At 39.8% G+C, this 20,745-nt stretch overlaps 1 protein-coding gene across 3 annotated transcripts in view; it reads left to right on the top strand.

Moving 5' to 3' along the window:
- osbp2b (oxysterol binding protein 2b) overlaps window positions 1–20,745 on the top strand; it is a 47,942-nt gene that overhangs the window by 16,381 nt on the left and 10,816 nt on the right. Inside the window, exons 1-5 of one of the 3 annotated variants that reach the window (XM_039621020.1) lie at window positions 11,141–11,283; window positions 13,972–14,222; window positions 18,557–18,755; window positions 19,795–19,915; window positions 20,404–20,470. In XM_039621020.1, coding sequence (XP_039476954.1) covers window positions 11,259–11,283; window positions 13,972–14,222; window positions 18,557–18,755; window positions 19,795–19,915; window positions 20,404–20,470 — 663 coding nt within the window. In that variant the 5' untranslated portion in view covers window positions 11,141–11,258. Of the gene's footprint in view, window positions 1–11,140; window positions 11,284–13,971; window positions 14,223–16,304; window positions 16,410–18,556; window positions 18,756–19,794; window positions 19,916–20,403; window positions 20,471–20,745 lie in introns of those variants that run through there. The other 2 variants (XM_031755487.2, XM_031755488.2) reach the window with 2 other exon arrangements.

The following is a 20,745-nucleotide window of genomic DNA, read 5'->3' as shown; positions in this document are numbered from 1 at the left end:
ACACTGGCAGTAATGTTGCAACCTTCACCTTATTTTGAAAAGTTATGGACTGAGGATAGTTATAGTACCCGAAATCATCCTACAGTATGAATTCTTCTGTGTTGTATAGTGACACTGACAGGAGGTTAGATTTTATAGTAACTTCATAATCAGCTGCTAGATGAGCCCTTTAATGATTCTGATAAAGGATAATGACAATAACACTGGAGAGATACATTAATCAGTAGAAGTGGAAATGGACATTTTATTGGGGTGGTTGCTTTTGACCTTTATGCCCTTGGTGAGTTAATCTGATTTATTTTATTTTATTTTTATTCCTTGTGTCTGATCATATGCTCTTTATTTCAAAAACCCAACACAATCTTTTGCAATCTCTGCCATTAAGGTTTGTGAAAAATTGTTGCCTTCTGTCATCAAGCTGCCAAAGCATCAGGCAGGCGGTAACAGAGAGGAAACAATGTATATTGGTCTAGATGACTGCTGGCTGCCGAGTCCTATCTCCTTTCTGCTTCACTCACTCCCTCTCTCCCTCCCTCCATCTTCAGTCTGCACTGCACAGAGAGAAGCATGTGGAGGGGAATTGTAAATGTGCCGAGCTATGTGAAAGTGTGTATGCAGAGTGCACGAGTGTTTCTGAGAGACAGGGACAAAGTATAAGAGAGAGGAATTACAAGCGGGGTGCCCGCTTCGCTCCTGGCATTATTGTAATTGTGTGCTGCATGTGCGTGAGTATGCATGTAACTGTGTGCACGCTGCAGTGCTGAACAGGAAAAGTTGCTGCTTCAGCCCACCCTTCTCTGGGATTATGTAGCGTCCGAGGGCAACACTGCGTCTCGGGAAGCGTGGCGTGGGATCGGGCCCGCAGAGTGGGATGAAGGGCCGGAGCTGCTGGGAGTCGGGGACCATCCGCTCCCTCTGCAACTCAGGCTGCCTGAGTTCACTCAACCAGGGTCAGTACAGTTTTGGCTAAAGCTACAGCACGGCAGCATAGAGCCGTCACACTCCTCGCTGTCCAACAGCGAAAGCTTCCTCATTCCGCCATCTCCTCGTTATCTTACGTTTGAAAGATAGCTGTCATTCCTCCATCCATCTCTCCCTCTCTCTGTGTCTCCTATCTGCCGTCACGGCTCCCTACGTTCCCGCAGCCTACTTTAACAATGCAGCACCTCATGCTGTAGAAAGAGCGGTGTGTCATCTTTCTTGCCCTCTTAGCTGCATGCAGTCCTTTCTTCTCTTACCCCGCTTTCTCCTGTGCTGCTCTTACTCACATTCATTTCCTCTCTCTTCTTTGCGCCTGCTCCACCTTACATTTGCATATGGATGAGACAGAGCCTGCCAGGCCTGCGTATTGGCAGTGTGTGTCTGTGTACACATATTATGTGTGTAGAGTTCACTGCACCATCACAAACTGTAAACTGGGAGGTCCTGTGTATCCCAGGGTCCTAGAACCTGTTATTTACATATTGTAGTAGGATGGTGGATAATAAGTCTCTGTTATTTCTACAGATCAGTATAACTTTGTTTCCCCCATTTAACACTTATAAGAAATTATAGCTATAAGATACTGGTAACAGATTTTTTGCAGAACAAATGCATGTGTAAATGACTACATGGTTATCTTTGGAGCAACAATGATAAATGTCTCAGCCATCGCATCTCCCCTCAGTATAAAATGTGTCTATCCATTTTATACCGGCTCTTCCAGGTCTCTCACTTCATCTATTGCTTTCCTGCCCACGGCAGAGTTGGACAGTGTGGAGTTTAACAGCTGTGCTCTTAAGCCCTGGGCTCCCAGTCCCCGCGCTTTGTCTGTTTGTTCACTCAAATGAGGTTGGCATAAGTAGTGTAGCTCCTGGTGTTTTAAGATCTAACAGTCCTTTTCATACTAGACTTCCACATACTTTCTGTAATGTGAATGCGAGTGATGAAACTGCATAAAGAACAAGAGTCAGGATCAATACATCACAAATCTCAATATTGGTCCAAAAGCAATAAATTGGATTACTTCAAGGACAAACTAATAGTGCTAACAGTACTGAAAAGTGTTTAATGAAATAAATCAAAACCCTACATCAGAAACTAAATTAAGTTTAAAATACAAATATAAAAATGCTTGTTGCATTGTACTTTAAATATATGGGTGTGTACTGTTAGTGTCATATCTTGCAAAGCCTCAGAAGAGACGGTGTTCACTGATATTTTAAAATTTGAAACGGGGATATTAAAGAAATGAAGGTTGATGCACTACAAATGTAATGGCTGGGATTGTCTGTTTTGATGTAATATTTAATTAAATGTAATTACTAATATACACCCACCTCTTTTTTGTGAAATTCCCTCTTAGATGACAAAGTGTTGGACACTAAAAAAGAATGTACTGTACTTCAGTAAACTTATTTGACCCATGTTGACAGAAAGAGAAACCATAAAGCTAAAACTGTCCTGAAATCTGAGGATTACAGAGACTCTGATATTTATTCATTTGTATTGCAAAGACTTGTTCATCTCTTTTTTTTTTTTCTAGATGCACTTCTTAATTATGCCAGTGAGCATACAAACACATGCACTCACGACTCTTTATTAGGTACACCTTGCTGGTACCAGGTTGGATTCCTTTTTACCTTCAGAACTGTTTTAATTCTTCATGGCACAGATTCAATACAGTGCTGGAAACATTCCTCAGAGATTTTGGTCCATATTAACATGATCGCATTGCACAGTTGCTGCAGATTTGTTGGCTGGCCATCCATGATGTGAATCTGCTGTTCCACTACATCCCAAAGGTGCTCTTTCGGATTGGTATCCAGTGACTATGGAGACCCTTTGAGCACAATGGACTCATCTTTGTGTTCAAGAACCCAGTTTGAGATAATAAAACACTGTGCTTGAAGCGGCCATTAGAAGATAGGTACACTGTGGTCAAGTGATGGACATGGTCAACAAGAATACTCAGACAGTGGGGTTTAAATGATGCTCAGTCAGTACGAAGATGCCCAAAGTGTGCCAAAAAATATCCTCCAAACAATTACACCACCAGCAGCAGCCTGAACTGTTGATACAAGGCAGGGTGGATCCATGCTTTTAGGTTGTCATATTCTATTCTGTTATGCCATATTCTGACCCTACCATCAAAAAGTTGTAGCAGAAATTCAAACTCAGCAGACCGCAATATTTTGCCAATCTTCTTTGTACAATTTTAGTATTCCTATGCAAATGGTAGCCTCAGTTTCCTGTTCTTAGCTCACGAATGGTACCCGATGTGGTCATCTGCTGCTATAGCCCATCTTCTTCAAGGTTCTACCTGTTGTGCATAAAGAGATGCTTTTCTCCACACCTGTGTTGTAACTTGTGATTATTTTAGTTACTGTTGTCTTTCTATAAGTTGGAATCAGTCCAGTCATACTTGTCTGACCTCTGACATCAACAAGGCATTTTAACCCAGAGAGCTGCTGCTCTGTGGATGTTTTCTCTTTTTCGGACCATTCACCTATAAACTTTAGAGGTGGTTGTCTTGATGCATGCTTAATCATCCAGGTAAGGAAATCCCAAAAAGTTGATTCTGTTCATCTGGACGTGGCGTTTTCAGTGGGAGAAATGTTTCATTACACATCCAAGTGACTTCTTCAGTCTCAGCTGACTGCAGGTTTCCCCAACCTTATAAACAGTACATTTACATAATGACTGAAACTAGTACCACTGAATGAACAATGGGCTGTGAGGTGAGTTTCTTGATCATTAATATACAAATTGTCATGATCAAAGCTCATTGATCATTGATAAATGACCATGAGAACCATTCAGAGAGATTTGGGGAATGGCTGCAATCACAGCATTGTAATAAGGCGAAAGATGTACCCTTAGGCCCCCTCCTCGATTCAGAGGTGGTCTTTCCCTTTTCACATAAATGGCCTCTTTGACTCCCCGTTCAAACCAGCGTTCCTCCCTGTTCAGGATGTGTACATCCTTATCATTGAAAGAGTGTCCACTGGCCTGTAGGTGTGAATAGACTGCAGAGTCCTGGCCTTAGGAGTTAGCTCTTTTGTGTTGTGACATCTGCTTCACCAGAGGTTGTTTGTTTTCACAGATGTATAAATCACTCCAATCCTCCTGGCACTTAACAGCGTAAACAATATAATACTCTGTTTGTGTCTGGGGACCAGATCCTTGAGGCGGACCAATTTTTAGCGCAGCGTGTTTTGGTGTTTTAAAGCCACAGATATGCGGTGTTTAGAGAAAATGCATCTCAACTGTTCCGATACTCCTGACACATAAGGGATCACTAAGAGTTTTCACTTAGGCAATAGTTGTCCTTCTTCTTTCCTGGAACAGCTGGAGCTTTCTTTAGGTGCTTTCCAAGCTTTAACAAATGTCCAGCTGGGATAACAACATTTACTCAGGGTCTTCTTGATATGATGTTCTTCTGCTTCCCTGGCCGCTCTGTGTTCGGTCTGTATTGTAGTGTCCTGATGACACCCAGTTTGTGCTGCAGTCGACAATGAGAGTCAAACCTTAAACCTACGCGCGTGGATCAGTATTTATGGTACACATCAACTTTTAAATGTGCGCCACTACTGATGGAAATCTCACAGCTTAGAAGGCTGAACTTCATTTTTCATATCATCCCTGGTGAATTCGATGTGTTGGTCCATCAAGTTACTGTCTAGAGGTGGCTCTGAGGGAAAATCCCAGCAGAGCAGCAGTTTCTGAAATAGACCACTCCATCTGGCACCAACAGCCATACCACATTTAAAGTGACATAACTCATGCTTCTTCCCCGAGGGTATCTTAACCATGCCTACATGCCCCAAATCCATGGAGTCAAGGCCACGTAATTAGCTGATACAGTAATGAGGAATATAACAGGTGTATGCAATAAAGCAGCCAGTGAGTGTATATAAAAACACATATAGATATAAATAAACATATGAAATAAAATAATCTGAATTGGCTGTTTTTTGTTGTCAAGAAACCTTAAGGTTAAGAAAGTTGGCCTCCATTGAAGTCAAGCAATATAAAGACATGTTTTTAGAAGTTTAGTAAAAATTATTAAGCCATATTTGTGGAAACCACTCAGTTCACTGTACCAGGGCATTGCTGAAACAAGCAACAAATGCAGCAGCCTGAGTAATAAGATGTTTTGTATTTTACCAATATACCACATGACCCACTGTAAACACACCACATGTGACAGTCATCTTTTGTTGACTGCTGTGCCATTGTCACTGTTTGTAGGACTGTTTTGGTTTTAGTTGTGAAAGGAAATGAAAATGTATTCCTTATTGTAAGGATGAATTTTAATGCCAACAGTCCTGAGTGTAATCTAGCGACCTCCTTATACATCTAATTTAAATGTTTATGAAGATGATTGGGAATCACAGAAAATGCCTTTTATGCCCATATCATTTCCAAAAAAGTAACGACACTTGTGAGCCATATATTCATGAACTATTTTACTTTTTAATGGTAACATTAGTGCCTGATTATAAGATGTCTAATGAAACTGGGTGGTGTGTCGTATTAGTGGTATCTGAAAAGGAAACGCTCTGTTCGTGGTGTTGTGGGTGTGCGAGATCACATCAGCTTGATAACGAGTTATGTCTGTGTCACTGATCTGAGATTATTTCTTTGATCAAAAGGTGAATTAAAACTGTCAGTGTGGACAGGCAGGTGACCTTTTACCTGTCTCCCTCTCCGGACACCACCAAATTTATTCTGCATGCATGCTATATGCATTTTATTAAAAAGGGTCAGAGCACAGGGTCAGGCTTGGTGCAGAATCCCTGCAGTGCCCTGCTGCTTAGTCAGTACTTAGGAGAGATTGTCGTCCAATAAGATTATGACGCTTTAGAGCATGGCTGCCTCACACTGTCATCTTTGTTTCCCAGTAAGTATTTTAAAAACACCAAGATATAGTAGAAACTCCACTAATCAATGCATGATGTCACTGTGACTACATTTTGAGTGGACCATTTCCTGTGAATCACACGTGTATCTGCAGATGCAAAACATGCTGGATTTCATGAAAATCTCAACTAGTGAATTTGTTACCGTTATGTTTAAAGTATGTCTATTGGCTGTGGTTTAAACTGAAGAGCTTTCATAGACCGCCCTCCTTCTCTTCATGTAATGGCCTGAGCAGCATTTTGCATGGTCATAAATGAAGGCCTTATGTGTGGGAACATCTATTCACGAGTACGTCCTTTCAATTTTGCAAATATAGTGCACATTAGCCTTCAAATAAATCACTGCAGACTGTTTCAAATGACAAACACAAGCTTCACATTTTCCTGTTGAGTGCCACTGTAACAGCAAACTTTTTATTACTGCTGCAGTACCCTGATATCCATGTCACTGTGTGACTAGACCTGCGTTGATGAGCTCAGTTTGTATTCTGAGGTTGTAGAATAATTAATGACCTCAACCTTCAGACTGTGCATGCAGTAAAGCCGGAGCTATTTAACTCTCGCAGGTCTGATGCACCAACTGGGAATTTGTCAATTGAATTTACTCAGCATAAAACAATATAAACCTATAGTTTAGTAGTCATCAGACTGATTGTTTTCTTTCTTTTTTGTTCGTCCTAGCAGATTATATTAGTAACTTCAAACTCGTGCACAGTTGCTGCAGTTTGGCGTTAATCGTTTCTTTTGTTTGCTGCTTTCTGAGAGGGTTCGATCGGATGCACCGCCAGGGCTGTACTGCAGAGCTCTGGGGACAGTGATGGGTTACACTGCACAGTTTCTCATTTGCTTGTGGAGCGCCATGCTACTGGTTTTAACCTGCTGTCTCCTCAGTTTATCTCCTTGTGATGTATCTCAGGGGAGGTATGGAGCCAGTTGGCAATTACTGGCCAGGATTACAGTTATCTCCCCTGGGACTCATCCTGGCTCTTTGTCTAGCTTGTTCCCTCCACTGTTTCTCATTTCTTCCTTTACTCATGTACACTCCATCAAAATACCCAACAGCAAAACTGTCATCCCTCCTTTCTCTGCTGTCTGTTCTGAAACAAACTCTTTATGTTGGAAATAGAGTGGTCTCAAGTTTACACGTCTTGTGATAAGAAAGGGCATGATTTCAGTACTTATAATAATAAAAATCTAGACTTTTCTGGACACTTAAAACCAAATAATTTACAAACACAAACCTTATAACATATAATTACATTACTGCATACTGTACATAGAGACAAGTAACTGATTATGGGAAAAACATGACCACTAGCTGACATCATTCGTGTCCTCTCGTGCTCGTACAGGAGAGGATGACTGCAAATCGATAGAAAGTTGTTCTGAGGGATCACCTTTGCCCCATGATGAAACATTAACCTGATGGAAGTGGACTCTTCCAGGATGACAACGCCCTAATCCATAGGACATAAGGGGTCACTGAATATTGTGACATGTATGAAAATGATGTGAAGCAAATGCTAATACGTTTGCAGTCAGCAGATGTTGAACACCCATGTGAGCTTTTAGGCAACACCGTCTACCACCTTCATCAAAATTCCAAATGAGGGAATATCTTTTTGTAGAAAGGATGCACTGTCAGGGACTTTAATTAGTTTCTCAGTTGGCCCAGTTAGTTGGTTCACCTTTAAACCCCATCACAAGTGCTTTAAAATTGATAGTGCTTTCACGTGATATAAACTTACCCCGCAAAAAACACTCAATCTAAAAGAAAAACAAAACAGAAAATAACTATATGTTTGTTACTATGTTTTTTTTTTTTTTTTTTTTTTTTTTTTTTTTCATTTAAATCACCATCTCTAGAAGAGACATACTTTCAGTACTTTTCCCTATGTTCCTAAAGGAGTGTTCATGTTTCTAAAACAGACGCGTATCCCAGTTTGCTAATGTTTTCTGCAAAGTGACAGGTTTAGCTACATAAATGAGAATTTATGTCAAGTCAAAACAGAAAAGCATGTACAATAAATGTATTTTTCCCTCCATGTGGATATCTGAAACATCAGGAAACATAAAGGGCATTTATGTTGAAATAAGTGACGGTGTCAGGGCCCGACAATAACCTGTTGTCCAAATATATTGTCTCACACAACTGATTAGATATCAGGAAATTACCCTCTTTCAGCAAATATGGCTATTTTGACTGGACCTTAATTAGACCAGTATGAATAACAGAAAAAGAGTCCTGAAATATAACTTTACGTTTAAAGCATGCAACAAATTCTTTAAGTGCTAAGATTATTTGAATGTAAGGTAATGCCACAGCTGTCATAAATTAACAGTATTAGTAATGACCAAATCCATTTTTCATGTTTCTGCAATAGTTAATCCGCCAGTTTGTGCAAGCTCCATATTCCAAATTATATTTTTAATGAAAATTTCAATTTGTCATCTCCTATGTGAATTTTCAAATTTACTGTTTTAATAAAAAAGCAGAAAAAAGTGGTAAAGCGCATTATTATTTTTGATCAAAATGCCAGTTTACAGCTATTAGCTTGCATAATTGAACAGAAAATAACTGTCTTGGTGGCTAAATGTTGCACTTAATTCATTTCTGTCTACTCAGAGAAGTCTGGTGTAAAATTTGGTAGAAAAATCATGAATTTACTGAAGCTCCTGTGTTTTCTTGTTTTCATAACAAGTTATCTAATACATTTGTTAAGCATGTATGTGTTAACATGACTCTGTTTTGGAATTAAACAGTTTTCATTTCCTAATGTTGAAATGATGAATTCATTCTTTATTATCATCATAATAAATTGAATACATGCTGCAGGTTTCAAACCGGCCTCCACAGTCAGCTGCTCAGTTGTTATTGTGACTCGTAAAAACCCTCCCAAAAACGAAACTCTGAAAATCATGAGAAATAAAAAATTAAAAGTTTTGGGTTTGTTTTTTGGTTTTTTTAGATAAAGCTATTTTAAAAACAATAACAAAAAACACTGGTGTCCCCTTGAATTAGCAGCATGTTACCATCATTAATCCAGAGGGACAGTACGTTTTTCACATTTTCTTTCTTTTTTTCTTTTTTTTAAATATGTGTGCATATTATGCCACAGGGTAACTTCTTGACAGCCACAGGCCTGGCTCCACTGATCTGACAGCCTACCCTCAGGGACTCGCAGAGAGACGAGCCCTGACAGTGAGATAGCAGACTACTGCTCATCCAATTACATACTTCTGCTGCCTATTCTCCACCTTCCACTTCCTCCATCACTCTACACTTTGGTGCTTGCTACAAAGATTGACAGTTGGGTATGAGTGAAGGACAAAGGAGCCGTATACATGCGGAGGAGCTAGCTGCTTTGTGTCCATGTGATGAAATGTTGTGATTGGACAAGCTATGACCTATACAATACACATGTGTGTAGCTTAGTTTATGCCAGACACAAATAATTGTTTAAATTCGGTCTGAGAAGGAGGATGGAGTAGGTAGACTTGGAGGTAGACTTACGTTTGTGTTAATGCAAGGTTCTTCGAGGTAGTAGGCTGTGGGGGAATGGGGGAGGTACTGAAGGTAGTTCACCCTTGAAGCATGACTGGCATGGTAATGACTTTGTTCTAAGAAACCATCTATCAACATCTGCTGTTGTAAGGGAAGTGGTTGGAGATGTAAATAGGTGGGCCTAGGCAGTGGCGCCAATACATAAACAACATAGATCAGCATTTTAGTGACATGGGTTTATTGTAAAAGCCATTACTAATTTGTTAATTGAGGTCCAAGTGATACCCACAACCCAAAGGATTTTCTTCTACAGTATTCAGTCTTGTCAAGTTGTGCTTAACATTTTGTTTTTGCTGTATAGATCTGAAAGGATAGAAAAGGGCATTTCTATTACTTGGAACAAAAACTTTGTTTTGTGGTTTCTGCTTAAAGGTGCAGAGTGTCAACAGAGTCGAACCCAAATCCAAAATCTGAATTAGAATGATTTTTGCTTGGAGAATTTATTTTGCGTGTGCGGTGTACTATAAGCAGTCTCTTCTGCACAAATATGCTTTGGTACATGTGACAGTTTATTTTTAAGTGGCATCACTGAGAGCTGCTGAACTCTTTGGCAGAATGGGGGTAAATAATATGAGCCAGGCATCACTGCAATTTTGGATGTTTCTTTTTCCAGCCACGTATTTTAATTTAATATCAAATGGTCCCAGCTGTACATCTAATTTACCAGTGGAATGGGATCACCACCAGTTAGTGAAATCCCCCGTTATTTAAAATTTGTTCAGTGCTCTCCATGGTCATGGTCTTCATGGGCTTCTTTTTTTCCCTGTCACAGCAGCTCTCAAGTTATCCTGATATTATCCAGAGTCTATGTAATTTCACACTCTTAAACGTGGACGTGATGCAGAGCATTAGTGTTTGGCTCAGTTAGTGGTGACTTTACCATCCCAGCAAACTTGATTTTCAATGAGAAAGGAAGTTTCATGGTTTTATTTGATTTCATTGAGGCAAAGTCTCCAATGTTTTGTGCATAACCTCAATGATTTATTAAGAAACTTGAAGCCCAGATTCATCATGCTATGCTTTTAACAGACGTTCTTGAATGTTGCTGTCTGTCCACAAACTATTCTTTGTTCAGTGAAATCATAAATGTAACATTGCTATTAAGAAATATAGATTTTTTTTTTATTGTTAAATAAAAACTCAAACTATACAATCAAAAACAAAAGTTTTGAACATGGCAGTGTAAATTAATTATCTAATCGCATAATTTTTGAAAATGGCGAATTGTTGCCTTGTGGGATCAAGTTCAACGCCATACCAACTCAGCCACTAACTGTTTAAATGAGTTTAGAGCTGCACTGACATAGTCATGCTTTATCAATTTAGGGCTAATTTCATTAGCCTCTCCATATCTCTCTGAAGTTGCTCTTTGGGTCTTTCAATTCACCTTTTCACTTTCTCCTAGTTTTGTTTGCTCTGCAGTTTTAACACACAGTCGAGTCGATTTTGTGACTTTACATCGTCAGCCTTTTCCTTTTCTTTACCTGAGTTTCTCTGCAGTGACTTTGCTGAAATTTTGTGTAATTGGAGACCTACTGTACTGGTAATGGGAGGATGCTGGTTTCATTTTCCAATCTAGGTTTCTATTGGGATTTGTTATCGCTGCGGGGGTGCTGGGCTGGTCTTTGACAGGACTGCTTAGTTTTTATCTCTTCTCTTTCTAATGACCAGGCAGCTGAATTTATGAAATCCTCCTGAACATGTTTACAAAGTCCCACAGGCGGTAGAGATCAGTGGCCTGTGTGTGTGCTGCATCTTACTGGATGTAATTTGGTTACCTTTGGATTAAAATGGACACCCGGGAATTCCAACATGGTGAGATTTTTATTTTATTCTGTGTTCATCTGTTCTACTACAACTAGAACAGAACAGAAATTTTTCATTTTGTCTATTTAAATACCGCAGTAGTAGTTTTTAAAAAAATGATAGCACTAATAACCGGAACCACTGCAGTCATGGGAGAGATAAGCAATTAATTAGCAGTTGACTGCAGATTTCCCCAACCTTATAAACAGTACCTTTGCACAATGACGGAAACAGTTTCTTGGTCATTAATGTGATCAAAGGTACTGTTTATAAGGTTGGGGAAATCTGCAGTCAACTGAGACTGAAGAAGTTACTTGGATGAGTAACGAAACATTTCTCCACGTCCAGATGAACAAATTCAACTTTTTGGGATTTCCTTACCTTGATGATTGAGCATGCATCAAGACTTGTTTTTTTTTTAGTTTTTTTTTTTAGTAATAATACAACCTAGAAAACATGTTTATTACAAAATATGTTGATAACTTCACCTGAGGAACATGAACTTCAACAACTCTTTTTACTCGTCTACCTTAATCCGTTGCTCCAGGCTGCTGGGTTGTGGTTCGCTCTGCGTCCTGGATAGCTTTAGCTTTAGCCACTTGGTCTTTGTTAGCTTCCTTAAAATACTCATATTCTGCTAGATGAAAGTGATTTAAGTGTCTCATTAGGGTTTTTATTGCAATTTTTATTTGTGGTGGTTCATTGGCAGTTTACTTTGGTGAACTTAATGTCTTCGCTCACAGTGATGAGTTTCTACGCCAATGTTAGCATGTGACTGTTAACATGTTAGCACGACTAACCAGCTGACCAGGCAAAAAGATTCACTGATTCCAGTCAACTGGTGAATCTCTATTAAAAATAACTTAACTTTAAGTTATTAGGACTGAAAAATGTTGCTGTTATATAACAAGTTATTGTTATTAGTACTCAGAGTGCTGTATTTCACAAAAATGAGTGTAGTAGTACAGTAAATGCAGCATAGTTTTTTAAGAGTTCAGACACTATGCATCTGTACTACTTTTTTTACCTCTGGACAATGCTGCTGGTCAAATTTGAACTTTTGAAGTAAATGATGTATGTCTGGGTCTACCAGGCTATTACCACAAAGCCCCCAGGCAGAAATCCATGTTCTACGAGTGTAGTGTAAATAGTCTTGAAAGAGGTGATAGTGTCTTGCCTTTGAGGTCACATCCAGCTGCCATGTTCTTACGGGAAAGTGTTTCTCTTTCCACTCACCACTACTATGACAGTCTTCCTGTCAGCTGCATAATGGACCTTTTCAACATGACAAAGCATACTCTGCAGGCTCGGGTGTAGAAGCCAGCAGAACAGCACTCTACAGACATTAGAGCATTAGAGGGTCAGCAGGGTGGATTAGAGGGTGAAAAGAATTTCTCTCCACACTCGAACTTTTAACCTCACTAATACAGGAATATATTTTCTATGTCGAGATAAGCAGTGTCCCTCTCGTCCTCATTTTCGTTGCTTTTCAGCCTGTCTTCCCCTCCCATTCCTCCTCCTCCTCCTCCTCCTCCTCCTCCTCCTCCTCCTTCCATCTTGTCATCTGTTTTCTTTGCTCCAGTGGTGGCAGTAATTTTAGATGCCTCTCCTCTGGTGTGCTTGTTGGGATATTACAGCTTTTCAACATGCCATAATGTGTCGAGAACAAGGACGCTTGCACCTAAGCTGGTGCTTTTTGATTTATCCCCACCATATGGGCTTGTTTTTGATTTATGATGATAGAAATGCCCAGCACAGATGTGGGGAAGTATTCGTGTGAAATCAAATTTGGAAATGAATATATCTTGATTTAAAAAGTTCCTTGGTGGTCTTTAAAAAATGCTTTATAGCAGAGTGTCCTGGTGGTCAGAAAGTTATGGGGACATAGCGCATAAACCACAAGATGAACTATTTGATAGATAAAGTACCACACAGAAAAAAAATAGGAGCATTGGGCTGTGACATACATCAAGGTCTCTGTCCAGAATCGATTGTAGGCTTAAAATCCTCCAATAAAATCCTTCATAATAGAGTTTGTTCTTCATGAAGCTTGTGTATAAATCATATTTGTTCCTAAAGCTTTATGGTTCTACTTCCTTTTTTGGATGTGCTTCTTTAATGATGTTGCTAGGCTGTTTGTGGACTCGTGTTTTTACCCCTTGGTATATTTCCGTCTTTCTGTGCGTGTCCTTCTGCTTGTGGTGCATGTGTATATGCGTGTCATACAGAGCTGACACTGCAATACTGTTCTCATATGTTTTCTTTAACCTTGAGTAACCTCTGTTTAGAGATATCACAGGGCAAGGCTGCTGCTGCTGCTTCAAAGGTTCAGAGCTCATGGTCCACATTAAATGGCATTATAAAACTTACACTACACTTACATTTTTTAAAAAGAGAATGGTAAGAATTTCTTGCACTGTTTAAGGGACAGCTGTTTCCAGACTGTCCCTTTAATAAAACAAAATAACTGTAAGAACAAACTGTGGCCCAGTAACCTCACATCTTTTCTCGGTTAACACTACAGTGTCTATAAAAAGTTATCTGTGTCATAGGTTGGACAGTGAAATTCACAGAACAGTTGAGAAATCAGATATTTCTTTGATGCACAAGTTCATTGGATATTTGGGAAAACTTAAGAAATGCATTTTCAGTTAGGTATTAATTGTTCTTTTTTTTTATGTGACCCCTGCCATTTAGATGACTCAGGGGACGAGGAGCCCACGTCCCAGTCAGACCGCAGCGAGATCCAGGGCACCCTGAAGATACTTATCAGCAAGCTCGATGACCTCAGCACGTGTAATGACCTGATCGCCAAGCACGGGGCAGCCCTGCAGCGCTCCCTGAGTGAACTCGAAGGCCTGAAAGTCCCTGTGGAGGGAGGAGAAAAAATCAAGGCAGTCAACGAGCGAGCCACCCTCTTCCGCATCACTTCCAATGCTATGATCAATGTAAGTAGCTGTGACAGACTGCGCTGCAAGACACGGCAGGGGTTAGCAGTGAGTGATCTGTGTCCCACATGCTTTGGTATGATCGGTATGACAGGAGTGCCAGTCCTGGTTTGTGAGCAATGGGAGATGAGATCAGTTCACAGTGTAGTGTGTTTAAAGAGACCAAGGCTGCAGGCATGGAGGTCGACCAGATCCTGATAGATGATGTGGGAGACACAAGCCAGGGTACTTCTAGTGGCAGTTCCAATCCTGCCTAAATGGGGAGGGTTATGTCAGGATGAGCATCCAGGGCCAAATCATCAAGAATAAGATTTCCATACCAGATTGGTCGGATTTAAAATCACCGCCTCCGTTGCTGCTGGACAGCAGGGTGCCAGCGGAAACCCATGGATGAAGGGGAAAGAGGACAAGGAGAGGGTTGTTGTGAAAGAAGAGGATGTTAAAATAGGGGGAGATTGAGGTAGATGATTCGTTGTATACGACATTTAAACACCAGCACCTCAAACCAAATGGGTGCCTCTGGTATACTTGCCCCCCCCCCTCCATAAACAGATAGAAAATATTGTGTACAGAGGCAAACAGAAGCTAGCCACAACCACTGACGAGGCTCTAACTGCTTTTTTGTTTGTTTGCATGTTTTTGGTTTTTTGCTCTCCTCTGTTCTCTGTTTCACAATTTTTCTCTTTTGTGCAGTGAAACCACAACATCTTTATGTAGCAAATTGTTCGCTGCTATTTAATGTTCAAAATCACATGTAGCAAAACACAGCCTCCAATATGACCAAGTTGGTCATTACTGCCAAATGTTTTATCTGATTACGTGTATGCTCTACTGTAATCTGGCCCAGTTTCCATTTCCTTTACAGTGAATATTGTGGTTTTAGCTGTCTGTTAGTAATGGATAACAGTTCATATAGAATTGAGGTCATGCAAACGTGATACTGGATATGATAGTGGGTGGGGGTGACAGGAATAGCCCCAGCTCCCCACTCTTCTCAAAACCCTGACCCTCCCTGCTTGGTGAGGAATGTTAGAGCCTTCTGGACTACAGTTAGACTGACAGACCTGGTCTGACTAAAGACAAATCATACAAGGTTGGTCTTTCTTTCCGCTTCTCCGAGTGGCTTTGATTTTGATTGCTGTTTGACTTCTAATGCATGACTTTCAGTTGAAGCTTTTTTGTTTCGTTTTGGTTTGTTTGGGGTTAAAATAATTTACTAAGATTAGTTGCATTTTGGGTTGTAATTAGTTTGAATTTATCAGCTAATGTTTTATGATTTAAAAAAAACAAAGTTGTAACGAGGATTGCACTTAACATTGTGTAAAAGGCCAGTGCTCAAAATCATTAGCCCGTTATTGTTTTTTTATTAATTGACGTAGGAAAAGGAAACTGGACAAGCAATAAAAAAAGACCTTTTTGGATTGCCGAACTCATTAAAATGCCATTTGGCTTGCCAGGAATGTGCTTTTAATGAGAAATAAATGTTGGTCCAAACTCCCTTTAGTGCAAGATTTTGGATTTCTACTGCCACATTTTTGGCCCCTAGAAAGACGCATCCTAAAACTTTATTTTACCCATGTTAAAATGGTGTTGACATGTAAAGTGTGAATAAAGAACAGAGGAGAGAGAAGGTGGATTGAGGAAAGCTGGAGGCCATGCTGTAAAGGTACAACTGCACGCTCTTATTAATCTGGCCTTGGGAGAGGGTTTCACTCTAGTTCGTTCAGCAGTAGCCTGACTCTAATGGCACATTTACATGCATTTACACACGTACTCTTTCAGGGTTATACAATTTACACATGAACATCAACTTTAACCAAGTTTACTTTATTCTGTGCTACATAGTTCCTTCTGCAGAGTTCACTGGGACTGTGTGACTCTTTAATGTCAACTCTCACTTACATTCATATGTGCTCCTGCACGTTCATTCAGTTTTTTAGCCTTTATCAACCCCGTCCTTTAAACACCAGAAGTCACATGCAGTCTATGTTTATACTGGAGAGTCAGCATTTAAAAAAGTGGAACTGTCATATTTTCTTAAGGGGGTGTTTGAGTTTCATATGATGGTTATTGTCTGGGGAAGTGGCCCACATCGTCACATGCATTTGGGACATTTAACTGACTCTAAGACGTTAATATTGAAACATTTGTGCAGGGCTGTTTAGGGTAAGAGACTGACCAGGCATGGTAAGGAGATCTGATATTTCACTTCTTGTCTTATGATCGTACTGCTCTATTAACATTTTGGATTAATGACTATGTAATTAGCCAATTTGATTGTCTTTAATGATCAATTTCTAGTTTAACTTATTTTAATTTGGCTTTAAAAATGTAGGTGTTTTTCCTTGCTGTATAGTTTAAGTATGAGTGCTGTAGGCCTGTTAATAATAGTGTGGAATTTTTTTAATTTACAAGTGTGTCTTAATAGTTTTAGGCGATATCTGTTTTTTTTAAAATGAAGCTCAGGAAGTAATCATAGTTTTGTTTTTGGGGTGTTATTAGCCTTATTCAAGAGTACCGAGTATCCTTACACAGGTAGGCATAAATCAATAATATGACCAGGATGAAATGCATGAAAGCATACATTGCTCTGGTCAGTGGGAATGTGAAAGGCTCTATGATATGATAATGGTTGTGCAATACAGTCAACTGCAACACAGCAAATAAATGTAAAAGTAAACCCACGGACAAATTTTTTTAAAATTAACTTGACTTTTTTTGTAGCAAAAATTATTTAAAAAATGTGTATTTGTAAGAAATTAAAATATTAGGCTAAATGTCTTAATGTCCTGGCCTGTCACTCTGACAAAACCAGACATCTGAAGATGTGAGTCATAGACCTCTTTGGCTGTTATAAGACTTTGTTGTCCAAATATGAATTTGAGCAGTGAGAACGTAATAGTTGGTAGTTACAGCTCCCCTTTGCTTTACTGGGCATACTTATTAAAAAAACACAAAATAAAACAAAAATCTATTGTTTGAAACTATTTATAGTATTTATACCACCACCCGGTATACGGTTAATACCACAGCTGCCCTAAGTTAATAGTGCTGGTAAATACCAAAATCATTCTTTGTGTTTCTGTAATGGTTAATCTCAAGCTCTTCAATCGAAATTATATTTATTAATGCTAGAATGTAATTATTGTTGTTATCCATAATTTTCCAAATGTATTATTTTACAGAAAAGCTGAAATAAATAAAGAAGCATGTTGGGTTTTTTTTTTTTTTTTTAATAAGATACAAAATTGCATTTGTTTGCATCCATTTCTGAAGAGAAAAATTTGTAAAATTTAATCACATCTGACTTCTCAGAGAAATCCAGCGTGCCGGCTCAAATTTGGTTATAAAGGCGTAAATTTACCTAAAAATAACAAGTTTTAGTTTCAAATAGCTGTTTTCTTGTTTGTATGACAGGTATGTGTCATAAATACTTTTGTTGGGGGCTATATAGTCTATATAACTTTTTTTTTCCAACAAAACAAACTGTCATACATACTAAGAGCACAGATGAATTGAACTGTCTGACACTTTTGCCCCGAAAGTTTTTAACCTTCAGCCACTATTTTATTTAAGTGGCGTCAGCTACCTCTCAGCAGGTCCTCTCAATCTCTTCTTGCAGATGACCGTGTACCACAGAATAAAGTCAAGTCAAGACTTCCATAACATTTGATTTGTGGTTGCTTTAAAAGCAGTGTTTGAAAAACAGCTGGATAACCCCACGCTGAGAGATCAGTGAGCATCACATGACATTTTTAACATGTATGCAGTCAGCTGAGAGGTGTTACTTGGGTTCATTGACCTCTGTGCTCAGTGAGCGCCAGTGGCAGCATGTGCTGACATGTAATATGTGGTGATCTGAAGTAACCTCTCTGTCTGAGCAGTAAAAGCAGAAGAGAAACAATAATACCCCCTCTTGACGCAGATATAGAGCCTTATGCAATCAGAGTGTTAAACACAGCTCATCAGTCACTGATGTTTTCTATGTTTACAGTTTGCTCCAAGGCGCATTTGCCGCAGCAGGGAAACGGAGTAAAGTCTCAGCAGACAGCTAATTAACATATTGATGATTGCTCAAAAAACTTATGATAAGCAGCCTTGATTATGACACATGACACAAATGCATTTACGGCCCTTTCCATCCGAATCTTCTTTCTATTGTATTGTTGCCAACTGTGAGGAAAAGTGATACAGGATTTTTATCCCAACGGATTGTTTCCATTTTGTTAAAAAAAGTTGTTTTTAACAATTCCCCCCTCAGGATGTGTTTTACATTGATTGATTTTTCACTCCTGTCTTTCTGATTATCTGCTCGTGTGTTTCTGTTACCCAAGGCGTGTCGAGACTTTTTGGACCTAGCCGAGACTCACAGTAGGAGATGGCAGCGGGCTCTGCAGTATGAGCGAGAGCAGCGTACCCATCTAGAGGAGACCATTGAGCAGCTAGCCAAGCAGCATAACAGCCTGGAGCGAGCGTGGAGAGAAGCACCCACGCTTGTTTCCAGCGCACCCAGTGCCCCTACCACCAACAAGGGTGAGACTGGCAGTCTGTTAGTCGCTCCTGTGGACCTTAGCATGGGACTCATACCAATAGCTAAAAGTCACACGTAGCCTCGGCTTTAGCATTATAGACTCTCCTCATGTGGAGAACAGAAGTTTTGAGCTGTGTCAGAAGATTTTAATTAGACAGCAGTTAAGATGTAAATGGTACTTATCTTAAGAGTCTCTTTGGTCAGTTTATATTCTCATGAGTTTTTGGCTGGAAGTGGTGTAACTTTCAGCTGTGCTGTAAAAAGTTACACAGGAAAAAGCCACAGTTTATAATTTGTCAAAACTTTGAGCACTCATGAACCCAACTCAAACTAGGGACTAGTTTGAGTCTAGCTGGGGACCCATTTCCAGCCCCCCTGTGATCTCTATCTCTGCTCTTTATAATGAGGGTTTAAAACATCGTTTGAGTCCCTCTTCCTTCCTTTAACCTTAAAGGCAATTGTTAACTTATACAGAACATAATTATATTTTAACCACTTAGGCAGAACATCAGAAACATCAGGTCCTGTGGGAACCACAGTTTCTTCAACTTTCATTACCTTTTATACTATTTTGCCATTTGTCAGTACTTGCTATCATAATGGCAGAAATTTGGACCTTTAAAATAACCATATACTGTGTTAGAGTTTTTATTATTTATACATTTATACAGAGCTTCTATACAGCAAACATACTCCCTCCCCTCTCCCTCTTTTACCCATTAATTGTACTTTATATAAACATTTGTGCTTCTCACTTGGAAGCTGGTTAAAACCCATAATGGATCACTGAACACAGTGAACATACTGAGTGCTGAATAGTCAGTACTAAATATAAGAAGCATGCCCTGAGGTACTTGCATCATTCAGGCTAGTTACCCAACAGGAACACTGCCAATTTTACGATTAAGCTAATTATTCCCTGATTAATCACCACCGGTATGTGATTATATGCCTGTCTCTCTTGAACACTGCAGAATACAAACTCACTGTTTTTCACTGGGATGTCTGTGTGGACTCATAAATGTATATGTCCACTTGAAGGGAGTGAGAGGTCGCGGAAAGAGGAGGCAAGTGATGAAGATGAGGATACTGAGTACTTTGATGCCATGGAGGATTCCCCTGCGTTTATCACAGTGACTGCCAGTGAGAGCACGCAGCACAGGTCAGTCTCACACAGGAATCCGTGCAGTCTCTGCTCTCTTTTTATGTATTCATTAAAAATGCACTGTAAGAGCGAAATACAAAATGGATATGGGCAATATAGTTTAGCCATGCACGCTCCAAATTGTCAAAACTGTGAGTTTGACGCTGGGTGACGTCTGAGCAGGGCTCTGACGATAGCTGATGGAGTGAGAAATCGAAGAGCAGCGTGTCCTTTCCTGTCATGTGTTCACTTTCGGTTGTACAAATAAAAACCAGCCTTAGACTCTCACAGCGGTCGGTTTTCCTGCAGACGAGTTACCCAATTTTTGTGTCATGTGACATATCCGTCAGCTCCAGTTTCACAGTATTCATCTGCAATACTCAGCAATCTCTCCCCTCCCTTGTGTATATTGTGTTTGCATGTGTAAAGGGGAAACAACAGCGTGAGGGGAATTTGGCGAGATTGTGTCCTGCGTCGCTGTAGAAAATATTTTCATTTTGTTCCAGGCGATCTCAGAGTAATTTGAGCGGAGCGAGCGGAGGCCAGCCCGGTGACTGGAACCAGGACGACCATGTAAGTGTCTTCCCAACATGCCTGACTAATGGCACTGACATTTGTTAAAGGAGCAAATATTTGTAATCTCAAAATAGATTCATTTCTGCTGGTGCTGCAAAGCTCACACCTCATTGATTTATTTATGTAACATCTTCACTTGCTGCTTTCACAAGTATCCTTCCCTCCCGTGCTTAAAGAAGGATGCAAGGATACGCAAACTTTGCCAGTGGTTTCCTGCGGTCTCGTTGCCGCTCCTGCAGTGCCGGAAATATACAGTTGAATCATTTAGTACT

Source organism: Oreochromis aureus, linkage group 12 (assembly GCF_013358895.1).
Source record: "Oreochromis aureus strain Israel breed Guangdong linkage group 12, ZZ_aureus, whole genome shotgun sequence".
NCBI lineage: Eukaryota > Metazoa > Chordata > Actinopteri > Cichliformes > Cichlidae > Oreochromis > Oreochromis aureus.
Note: the sequence above shows the minus strand (reverse complement) of the source record. Positions and strands in the feature narration are given on the sequence as shown.